Source organism: Charadrius vociferus, unplaced genomic scaffold (assembly GCF_000708025.1).
Source record: "Charadrius vociferus isolate BGI_N301 unplaced genomic scaffold, ASM70802v2 scaffold43, whole genome shotgun sequence".
Lineage (NCBI taxonomy): Eukaryota > Metazoa > Chordata > Aves > Charadriiformes > Charadriidae > Charadrius > Charadrius vociferus.
Genome location: NW_009648043.1, coordinates 7376583 through 7388634, shown reverse-complemented (window position 1 = coordinate 7388634; position 12052 = coordinate 7376583). Strand labels below are relative to the sequence as shown.

General features: G+C 46.2%; 1 protein-coding gene across 1 annotated transcript in view; it reads right to left on the bottom strand.

Moving 5' to 3' along the window:
* The window catches only part of ANKRD26 (ankyrin repeat domain 26), a 71768-nt gene extending 60404 nt beyond the window's left edge, over window positions 1-11364 (bottom strand). Inside the window, exons 1-8 of the mRNA XM_009883697.1 lie at window positions 11155-11364; window positions 8703-8806; window positions 8255-8552; window positions 6796-6969; window positions 6596-6707; window positions 3346-3407; window positions 2736-2888; window positions 1236-1411 (exon numbers count right to left, since the gene is read on the bottom strand). Coding sequence (XP_009881999.1) covers window positions 1236-1411; window positions 2736-2888; window positions 3346-3407; window positions 6596-6707; window positions 6796-6969; window positions 8255-8552; window positions 8703-8806; window positions 11155-11364 — 1289 coding nt within the window. The remainder of the gene's footprint in view (window positions 1-1235; window positions 1412-2735; window positions 2889-3345; window positions 3408-6595; window positions 6708-6795; window positions 6970-8254; window positions 8553-8702; window positions 8807-11154) is intronic.
* Window positions 11365-12052: the final 688 nt, after the last annotated feature.

Genomic DNA, 12052 nt, shown 5'->3' with positions numbered 1-12052 from the left:
CCGAGCTCGGTGCGGGCAGCGGCAGGCCTGTGGTTCCCTGGCGGGTTCCTGGGGGGGTTGTGCGCCCCACAGAGCACTCGGGGACCGCTGGTGTGAAGCTGGTGGGGGTGTCGATGGACCTGGCAGCAGCAGTTCGCCGCTGGCCCCCGGCGGGGTCTGTGCTGTGTCAGCCCACCGGGACAGCTCGGCCTACTGTGCTTTAGAAGCAAATGGTGGAAACTGAGAAAGCATGTTTAGTGCAGAACAAGAAAATCTCACCAAGGAGTTACAGACAAAATAATTCTCCAATGGAATTCATGTCCCGGTTCAGTTAGCAGTACTGCTTGAGTGCTGTGATCAGGCTTGGGCGAACAGATGCCGAAGGAACAAACAGCAAGGATTAATATAGTAGGAAATGTGATGGAGGGGGACTTCAGACATCATCTAGTTATGTGCCTTACCCGTGACAGAATCAGAAAGTTACTTTGCAGTAAATGTGGCTGAGTTGGCACCGCCACGAAAGAATACAAACATGCATGCACACTGTACAAAAATATGGTACTGAAATCAAAAGATGGGTCATGCCTTTGGTATAGATACGTTGGGAATCACTCTCAATGCTGTAATCTAACAATGATGCTGCTAGGTAGTTCAGAGTGATGAAGCCAAGATACCATATGATTTTGGGGTAATGTCATAATAACAGGATGGCACCAGACAAGCTACTATGAAGAAAATGAACTAGTGTCAAATTCTTACCTTTTAGAGCATCGATTAGAACTTGTTACAGTAGCATGGGGAAAAATCTCAAAACCAAAAGGCTGGGGAATGGACCAGGCGGCTTTCTGAGCAGCCTTTATTCAGTAGAATGCAGGAACTGAATTCCCCTAGGCTCTCCAGGAAAAATTTCCCCACAGAAATAGGTAACTAGGCTCAAAAGCTCACAAAAAGGGAGGTTCATGACCAGCTTACTGAGGCAGAGGCTTACAGGTCTCTCTGCAGGGCTTCAATTCTATTGCTTTGTTGCTGGACTGTGGCTTCCCATCTGGCATTTTCAATTTCAAGGCTTAAAAAGGTCTTATGCAAATCTACCAGAGCACCAATTCTGTAACAACAGTGTGAAATAACATAATCTAAAATAAAAGCATCCTTCAAAATCATATGTTAACTTGCTGTGATGCAACAAGGCTACCCCGTTGTTTTCACGCAATCCCAGAAAGCAACAAACTTCTTGCTTCACTGTGTTATTCTCTTACCATTGCATCTCATCTTCCAGTTGTTTTATAGTAGTATTAGTCCCAGAAGATGCCAACAGGATGTCTTGCTGTTTCTGGGAAGAGGCCATTACTTCTCTTTCCTTATTATCCAAGGCAGTCTTCAAGTCATGAACACAATGCTCAGACTGAAGGTGCTGTTCTTCCGACTCCCGCAGCTGTAAAATCACAGTAAGAATCCACACTAGTCTGGTGAGCTTTTATGTAGAGGAGTCAACTGCTGCTGAAGAATTCAAGTTACTCCATATATCTGCACATACCCTCTACTCAAAGAACTGTAATCACTGTAAGTACATTCAAATCTTCACTTCTACTAGCAAATGAACACAAACTGTGTTACTTCATCATCTTTTATACTGATCTCACCCATCCCTGCATTGATTACCTATAGCATAGTTCTATGCATCGACACTGCCCCTCCTACTCTTTCGAGTGACTTGTGACACACTTTGTACTCAATTGTTTGCTCCTCTGCTGAAAATATGAATTAGAAAGTTCATTATTCTCCAAAAATGAATTCCCAACTCCCTCATAAGGACATTTAAGATGATTTCTATTTCAGATGTCCAGGGCCTCTATACCTCAGTTTTCATAAGAAGACTGCAAAAGGTAGTTCCCACCTCAGAAAGTAGCTTACAATTCACTTGTGAGAAAGCTGCTTAAGGATGGCAAATTACAGCAGAGCCAAAGAAGGCAAGAAAAAAGATGCTGCTTTGCATATACAGTGCAAACACCCCACCTAAAAACAAGCTCTGCTTCTTGCTTAGTTTGATCCACGTGGTTCTGACCCCTGTACTATTAAAAAAAGCCCAAAGCCCAAAACCTGACAACTCGAAGTTCTTTTGGCCGTGAAGAAGGTTCACACTTACACGCTGTGCAGCTAAACAAAAGACAACAACCTTGTCACATATTTAACAGCTACAAATAAGGAACATGTTGTATACAAATAGAAGAATATAAAGAAAGAGAGTGATATCCTGAACTGGGAAATAGTGTCTCAGAGCAGAGGTGAATTTTGAGAGAGAACAAACTGCTCTGTTTGTACCTAGCCAGCAGAAGGCTGCTCCTACTGCACAGCCTTACCCCTCCAGCTTGTGAGGAGCTTCACAAAGGGCCCATTGCTTTTATCACCAGGGGAGGGGAGGAAGAAGGGAGGAGAAAGGACATTGCTTCAATACTACCCCAGAGCCTGAACAAGAGGTTCTGCTGATGGGTTGAGGAGCAAGATTGTCTCTTACTTGCAACAGAAACCAGTTGGCTTTTTGATGATTCAAGTAACACTATCTTGCACCGTGGAAGAGGGAGACGAGGCCACCTGGCAGAAGGTTTCACTGGCTTCATGAATTATGACCGGGGATCATTGTTAACTTCCTTAGATCTTTCTCCTACTGGCTGTCAGAATACTGTTTTGTCCTTCTTCACGGTGTACAGGAAGAGACAGCCACCCACAGGTTTATTCCTATAGTGACAGGCTTTACATACCTCAGCTTCAGCCCTGTCCAATTCCTTTTGCAAGCACAGCTTGTCTTCCTCCAGGTCACTGTGGCAGTGCATAGTAACTTCCAGAGCAGCTTCTGAGGTAGACTGCTTTTTAAGAGCATCAGCAAGCTTCTGCTGCAGCTGTGTGACCCAGTCCTAAAGAAATGTTACATAAGCATGAAGAATTCAATAAGAACATGAGACTATGTACTTTTACTTCCTAGGTTATACAATTACGTCAGTCTTCACAGTGAATTAAAAGATAAGAGATGTTGCCCGCCACCAGCAAGCACCTGCAAAACTGATGATCTCTCCATCTTTCTCAGCTGAGCACCTCCAAGCTACCAGAGAGAAGCAAGGGGAAACTTCACTGCTTCTATACTGTACTAGAAATGAAACTCAAAAGCCAGTTGCTATGAGACCCAGGTCATTAGCTTGATCTGCCTTCATCCCAGTCCTAAATGAACAGCTATCCTAAAGCACAAGTATTTCAAGGGCCCCCAGCTACAAATGTGTGGTGTGAGCAGCAGAAGAGGTCAACGAGCACAGAGGTAAATAAGCCCAAAAGCAAGTGAACCAAGGGGGACATTGCTGTGTCCCTCACAGAAAGTACCTCGAAATCCCTGGGAGACTCAGCATTTTCCTCTTGCTCTGCTCCTCTCACTGGCAGGGCACCTACAAAGGAGGTAAGAAGAGACACACTGTGAGTGTTTCTCTCATTCTGCTTTTTCCCGTCATCCAAGCCCAGCATCCAAGGAACATTTCTACTACAGGCCACGGTAATTTTCTTCATCGTCTTCCACAGCTAAGGAGCCTACCTCCTCTGTCCGGAGCAAGTACAGACCATGTAAAGTCAGCAGTCCTCACAGGGCAAGGAACTGCCTTGTCTGCTGTACTACCTGTAGAAGATTCTTTCACTATCCACGTTTTCTGCCAGTAGCTTACTAAGGATATATATGGAAAGAGAGGAAATAGAGTTGGTAGAAACAACCACATCTTTGCATACACACTTGACTAGGACAGCAATAGCCATTCCTTACCCAGCCTCTCCATTTTTGTTGCCAGCTGGGAAATGGTACAAACACCCCCACCCCCACCCCCCCGCTTTACTCTTGCATGACTATTACATGATGGAATACTTGCTGCAGGCATGTTCATTCTCTAGATGCGTATTTGTATCTGTGAAGCACTTCAGCCCTGCTGGCTACAATCTAAACTGATAAACAACTTCTCTGTAGGGAGCTCTACAAAAATTAACAAGCTCTGCATCACATTCACATCTAACTGCAAGGGTGCTATGTCTGCAGGATGCTAGAATAATGCTGCAACTATCCAAGTCAAGCCTATGGTCTTGTCAAACACAGTCCTGACTTGGAAGTACTTCAGAAATCTTTGACTTGAGAGTTTACACAACTCCAAGGTGTGATCAAGAGGCCGAAAAAGACTGGGGTTGCATTCTGAGCACCACATGTGTTAACTAAATTGAACAGGTATTCTTTTCTAACACCACTGGGAGTCAGTAAATTGGGGCCTCTGAGAGAGACCTTTTTCAGGTTTGCTTTTTAACTGAAGCTTACCCCCCCACCCCCAAAAAAAAAAAAAAAAAAAGTGCTCACTCAGACCAAGGCTTCTTTGAAAAACAGTGTATTAGCGCAGGATTTTTTCTATGCCAGGACACTGGAGTGAGGAGTGAAGATCTTTTTTTCTTAGAGTAATGGCCATCAAACATGCTTTGTTTCTAAAGCTGTTTAGATGCCAGAGTTTACCCAGGTGCCCTTCTCTCTGGCTTCCCATAGACACAGGCTAACAGACTGGGGCAGGGGTAGAAGAAATGAAGTTGGCGTTCAGTGACAAGTGTTTTTGGCCAGATGTTTATGGGCAAGACAAGGCATGCTCCTAGGGATAATGTAGTGCTTTTTCGGGTGGATACCACCATGAGGAAAAAGGGCTATTTTCTTTAGCCTAGCTTTTAAGCATAGATAACTGCCTTCAAGAAGGAACGCCCATGGGTGCAAAGCTATGCACCCCAACAGAGGAAAACTGCTTAAGGGTTTAACTAAAGGGATATCAGGCAGATCCACACTGAAACAAAAGGCAGGTAGTTCCTGGGTAGTAGGGTTGCATAGAGGTTAGCAACACATGCGGGAATTCTAAGAGACTGTTGTGGGTAGAAGTTCTCCTTAATTTCCCCATCCACTCCCTGCATGGGAAGGAGATGTATCAGAAGGTATCATTGAGCCCAGCTTCAACAAAGGTCTCAACATATTGATAAACCTCGATGCCATTACGGAAGAGGTTCATAAATCAGTGCAGACACTCTGACAACTCAGCCTGTCTAATGACAATGTAAATAATTTCCTCAACATGTCTAGAGATGTGAACATAATCCACAGCCATGAAGCCAGAGTTATCTCTATAAGAACATCAGAACCATGCCAAAGAAGTTGGACTGTATTCATATCGCCTGCAAATGTGACAACCATAAGAGCAGTCCTAAAGCATCTAAAAGGTGATATGAAATATATCTGCTTCTGCAGGCACGACAGTGTCGTCATTCTGATTCCTGCTCAAACTCAAAACAATTCATTGCCCCTTTCCTACACGCATAGTGAAAGCAAAGCCAAATACACAGAAGCATTGGAGAATTCAGGTTGGAAGGGACCTCAGGAGGTCTCCAGGTCAACCTCCTCCCCCCCAAAACAGACTCAGCTACGAGGTCAGACCATGCTACTCAGGGGTCCTTCCACTCTGCTCTTCAAAGCCTCCACAAAGGGAGGCTGCACAAACTCTTGGGGCAAGCTGTTCAACTGCTTAATCGTCCTCACACTGAGAAGTTTTCTCCTTATGTGCAGTTGGAACCCCTTGTGTTTCATTTTGTGCCTCTTTGCCTTGAACAGTGTTGCCTCTTGTCATGGTTTAACCCCAGCCAGCAACTAAGCACCATGCAGCCGTTTGCTCACTCTCCCTGCAGTGGGATGGGGGAGATAATCAGAAGAGTAAAAGTGAGGAAACTCATGGGTTGAGATAAAGACAGTTTAACAGGTAGAGAAAAAGCCACACATGCAAGCAAAGCAAAACAAGGAATTCATTCACTACTTCTGATCAGCAGGCAGGTGTTCAGCCATCTCCAGGAAAGCAGGGCTCCATCACACGTAGCGGTTACTTGGGAAGACAAATGCCATCGCTCCAAACGTGCCCCCTTCCTTCATCTTCCTCAGCTTTATATACTGAGCAAGATGTCATACGGCATGGAATATCCCTTTGGTCAGTTGGGGTCAGCTGTCCCAGCTGTGTCTCCTCCCAAGTCCCAGTCTACTCATTTGTGGGGAAGTGTGAGAAGCAGAAAAGGCCTTGATTGCTTACCAACAACCCAAACCACCAGTGCGCTATCACACCATTCTCTTCCCAAATCCAAAATATAGCACTATACCAGCTGCTAGTAAGAAAGCCAAGTCTATCCTAGCTGAAACCATGACACCTGTCTTTCTCCCAGTGCTTCCATTGACAACACTTGTGCACCAACTATGTCTCCACTTTAAAAACCCTCTCCTGCAGAGCAGAAGTGCTGCTGAGCTAATGGCAAGGTTCCTGACAAGTCTGTGTCCGTGTACGGGTCTGTATCTGGGTCTGGGTCTGGGTCTGTCTTGGAAGGGGGCACAACAGACAACGCTTTCTTGCAGCCTTCAGTGCAGGAAGTATGAGAGTAGTTGAGGTATGAGAGCAGCCAGGTGCAGACCTCCTTTTACCAGTCACACAGGGAAGTCCTGTGTGGCTTCTTTTTCAAAGCTCATTCCCACATTTCTCATCAATCACACTTGCAGACGATTAAGGAGACCTGTGTGCCATTTTGACAAACACCTCACCTTTCACACTGATCTCGAGCATGCACATCAGCTCCTTTTTTTTTTTTTTAAGAAGCTCTACCATCTCGTCATGATGTTTGGAGACAGCAAGATTAGGAGGGGTATATTCCTCCTCAAAGCATAAATAATACCAGTTAGAAAAACACCAACAAGTTCTGTACCTTTTCGAAAAAACAGCTTTACCCAAATGCCAAAGTTACCTGGTTCTGAGCATCAATATTGGCATTATGCTCAAGTAACAGCCCTGCTACAGTAGTACTGGGAGACAGGACAGCCAGGTGAAGGGCAGTGTTGCGGTTGGCATCTGCCAGATTTGGGTCGGCCCCATGCTTTAGCAGGATAGCTATACATTCTTCTTGCTGGCACTGTACTGCCTGGGAACAACACACCGAAAAGGAAACACTTCCAACATTTATGTTTCACTTTGCCACAACTCGCCCAGCTTCTGAATGCTGGGAAAGAAGGCCATCTTCAAAGATTAGCTAATATATGCCTGTTGCATGCTGATTACAGTGTAGAATCATAGAATGGTTAGAGTTGGAAGGGACCTTAAAGATCATCTAGTTCCAACCCTCCAGCCCTGGGCAGGGACACCTTCCAATAGACCAGGTTGCTCAAAGCCCCATCCAACCTGGCCTTGAACACCTCCCGGGATGGGGCATCCACAACTTCTCTGGGCAACCTGTTCCAGTGCCTCACCACCCTCAGAGTAAAGAATTTCTTCCTAATATCTAATCTAAATCTAACTGCTTTCAGTTTAAAAACATTACCCCTTTTCCCAGTGCTACACTCCCTGATGAAGTGTCCCCCCCACCTTTCCTGTAGGCCCCCTTTAAGTACTGAAAGACTGCTGTAAGGTCTCCCCAGAGCCTTCTCTTCTCCAGGCTGAACAACCCCAACTCTCTCAGCCTGTCTTCATAGGAGAGGTGCTCCAGCCCTCTGATGATCTTTGTGGCCCTCCTCTGGACTTGGTCCAACAGGTCCATGTCCTTATTTAGGGGCCCCAGAGCTCAACGTAGTACTCCAGGTGAGGCCTCATGAGAGCACAGTAGAGGGGGAGAGTCACATTCCTTGACCTGTTGATCACACTTCTGCACTGAGCACCCACTGCCTGCACCTGCAGAGGGACCGCCAGCTCCGTGCCTGTGCAGCGATGGCCCACAGATCACTCCAAGGCTGCCATGCTGGAGCTCCAGCACGATGGGCTTTCTTCCAATAAAAAAGGTGGCCTGAACTTCCTGGCAAAAATCAATAGCTTTGTCTCGCTGTGCTGCTGGTGGCTGCTCACTCCCTGCACAGAATCACAGAATGACTAAGGTCACCTGGTCCATGTCCTCTGCTCGAGTAGGGTCACCTAGAGCCAGTTATCCAGGACTGTGTCCAGCTAGATTTTGAATATCTCCCAGCGTGGAGATGCCACAACCTGTCTGGGCAACCTGTGCCAATGCTCTGTCACCCTCATAGTAAAAACCTGTTTCCTGATGTTCAGAGTGAACCTCTAGTGTTTCAGCTCGTGTCCATTGCCTCTCGTCCTGTCACTGCGCACCACTGAAAAGATCCAAGCAGATTTTTGAAGAGACCAAAGTCTGCTCTACTGAAGTCTGTGGTCATGAGCTTGCTTTTCACTCTCCTCTGTACCCTCAGGATCCTGAAGATTACCATCTCATGGTCATTGCAGCCAAAGCTACCTTCGATTTTCACATCCTTGACAAGCCCCTTGTTAGACAGTATGAGGTCTGGCAGAGCACCTCTCCTTGTTGGCTGCTCTATCACTCGAGGGAGGAAGTTATCATCAGTGCACTCCAGGAACCTCCTGGGTTGGTTATGTCTTGTGTTATTGCTCCAACAGATATCAGAGTGGTTGAAGTCTCCCATGAGGACCAGGGCCTGTGAATGTGAGGCTGCTCCTATCTGCCTGTAGAGGGCCTGTTTTGCTTGTTTTTCCTGCTGGGTTGGCCTAGAGCAGACAGCCATTATAATGTCATCTTTACCAGTCCTCTCTTTAATCCTAACCCATAAGCTCTCAGTTGGCTCCTCATCCATCCCCAGGCAGAGCTCCATGTGCTCCAGCTGCTCTTTCCCATAAAGGGCAGCTTGCCCTCCTCACCTACTCATCCTGTCCTTCCTAAAGAACCTGCATCCCTCCATTGCAACACTCCCATTATGGGAGCCATCCCACTGTGTCTCTGTGATCCCAACAAGATCATAGCCCTGCAACAGCACACAGATCTCTAACTCAACATGTTCATTTTCCCCAGATTGCGTGCATTAGCATATAGGCACTTCAGAGAGGCACCCCAGCATGTTGAGTCCCTGGAGAGGGTTTAGGGGATTTCTCCATAACGGTGCCTTGTAGGCACTTCCTTGCTTACATGCAAGTACTGGAGGTGTCCTTACTTAAACCCCATTTTGTTGATTTTGTAGTCTCTTCCCGTCACATCACCCCATGCCCCTTGTGTAGTCCATCACACCCCATATGACTGCTTTTTACTCTCTCCCTCCCTCATCATTCTTTGTTTAAACCCTTCCTTGTGAGGTAAGCCCTTCTGTCAGTGAAAATAGCTTTGCCCTGCTTAGTGAGGTGTATCTCATCTTTCTCGAGAAGATGCTGATCTGTAACCAGGGTCCCACGGTCACAGAACCCAAAACACTTTCACCAACACCAGTTCTGCAGCCAGTTATTGACTTGTCCTCACCAGCGGGATTGAGGAGAGCACGACCTGGGCCCTCATGCCCTTCACTACTGCTCCCAGAGCTCTGTAATCACTTTTGATACTGTTCAGGTTTCCCCTGGCAGTATCCCTTCCTTGGGAACCTGGCGTATCTGCAGGGAATGAGGTCACGGAAGAAGAGGCGGGACAGCTCATCGTCTTCCCAGTCCCCTGCGCTGTGAGGGAGGAGAGTGTCTCTCTTATCTTCTGTCTTGCCTTCCTGGTCGTTCTCTCATTAAGAATGTTTTCTTTAGTCCAAACTATTCCCCACAAAGCGGGGAAGAAGACAATGTGGTGTTTTTACATGTTCCTTTCCATGTGTCCTTTAGTGTATGCGTCCAGAGTGGTTTGTCAAAGTTGTAATGCTTATGTATCTCCTTTCATTTGAAGAAATGGGGGCTAGTTATGTGGACCTCGGTAGCTGGCTGCTGCTGCTGCCGCCTGGCCAGACCTGGAACATGTCCAACCCTCTCTACTCCCAGGTATTCAAATGCATAGTAGGATACAGAAGGCACCAAGGTATAAAAATGCATCAGCGTGTAAAATTACGTCATGCTGACCAAGTCTAACTGTAAGCGAATCGGTACAGCTATGAGCGGAGAAAATAGCTAGAGACTAGCTATTCCCTAATTGACAGTCAGGGGTTATGGTACAGCTGGTGTTTGAAAAGGGATGCTGCAAGGGGCTGCCACCTCCGGCAGCTCCTGTGTCCTCCTCCTCAGCCACACAGTGAAAAGCTCAGGACTGAACTTTTGTGTTGGTACAGGGGTCAGCACAAGGAAGGTGCGATTTAGTCCTTGAGTGTTGTGGAGGACAAAAATGTATTAATCAGCAGCTAGATTCATGTAAGGTGTCTTTCCTTTGACATGCCTGTAATTGTCCTAGCATGGCCCTGGTGCAGCTGAGAGTGGGACCTCTTCGATCAATTTTTCTTGTGTCATTCTACTTTGCAAGGAGTTGCAAAGGCTGTTAAAACCAAGAAGTATGGAAAGGGCATTTTGTTGTGAAGAAAGATAGTAAGTGCAAAAAGAGGACAAAGATGCTCTGTCTGTAGCGCTGTGCCAGATGAAACGAAGCTTTCCAGTAACATGGTCCTTTTTAGCACACCTGCTGGGATGTATAGCACAAGTCCTCGCTACCACGTAACTTCTGAGCCTTGCAATCATTGAGTCCCCAAAGACAGCTCATTTTGTGTTCATAGAGATGCAATGGCGGTAGGAATCGCTGCCCAGCCTGGTGTTCGAAGGAGATGGTGCCGTATAGATGGGGACATAGGCTGGGAAATTTGTTACCCAGTATGTTTGGGAAAGGAATCTTATAATACCATCGCTGTGGTGCCAGTGCCAGTTTTTTCCCAGGTGACCTCCACAGTGCATTCCATCCCCAAGTCTAGGGTGGGTGAGGTGATTTTGTGTTAGTTATGTCTCTGTCCACATCATGTGGTGCATCCCATAATCACTCCACAAGACAACAGGGAGTCTTGTGGTGTAAATCCCACCGAATGGCTAAGGGTTCCCCCCTTCTTTTGCGCTCTCCACAGAGCTTCACAGTCTCTTGCAGCCAGACTTTCCTGCAGCCAGACTCCTCAAAGCTTCTCCATGTGCCCTGTGGGGGCTCCAGCTGCAGCTTTTTATTTAATTTAATTTAATTTAATTTAATTTAATTTAATTTAATTTTATTTTATTTTATTTTATTTTATTTTTGGCAGCTAGCTTTACAGCACAGCTCAATGCAGAGGGAGGTGGTGTCCTGATTTGAGGTAAAAAAGAACAGATAATTAGGCAGCGTTGGAACGCAATGCAGCTATTCCAAAGGCGCAGTGCATGCTTGGACAGGGATTTTTCCTACCTTGTTGCCTTCCAGCCTGTGCCACCCCAGGAAGGAATGAACCCCCCTGAGCGAAGAGACTAGTAGTTGTCCTCTCAGAACCGTGTTAGCTGCTTTCCGTGTGCGCTTTTTGCCATCTAGTGGCAGCAACATATCGGTGTACCGTTTGCCTCTGTTAATTGCACTTTCTGGGCATGGTCCAAAATTGTCTGGGCCGTAGGATTCCTCCATCAAGCAGCAAAGTGCGACTATCCATGCACGCTACTAACTGTACTGCTGTGATGAAGGGCCAGGAGACTAGCTTTTCCTGGAATGGTCAGACTGGGGAAGTATCCACTGTCAATTAAAACCACAAGAATGCTCAAAATCGGTGCTTTTCTGAGGCTTAATGGAGTTTTGAGTTATTTAAGAAAATGCTCATTATGTGATCCTATGGATGCCTTGTTGCTGATTTGGGGGTAAATCCTGAAAGGTAACATTGTGGGACCTCTAAAATGAAAAGTTGTATTTTGATGGGAGTGTTTGTTCCATTGGCACAATTAGGTGTGCTGTATTTCTGAAATGCAGCAGTTGTGTTGGGGATGCAGGTAGTTAAGCCAGCTCCAGGACACTGATGCCCAATTGCTTTAGAGGAATTTCTCTCACCAAATGAACTACAGTCCTGCAGATCTGTAGGGGTCGCATGTGACCACCTTCCTGAGCTTCCACCCACTTTTTAAGCAGGCTATGTCTTGAAAATGATTTTGTTTTTATCGATGGCTTGTTCTAGCTCCTGATGTGAGGCTATGAAAAGTGTCTTTTCACATCCAGAAATCAGAGGCCTACTTTTGTTCACCCACATCTGAAGGATGCTGTGTTCCCACCAGTTTGCAAGTATGATAGGAATAATATCCATCCATATTATTGCTGAGGTACTGAG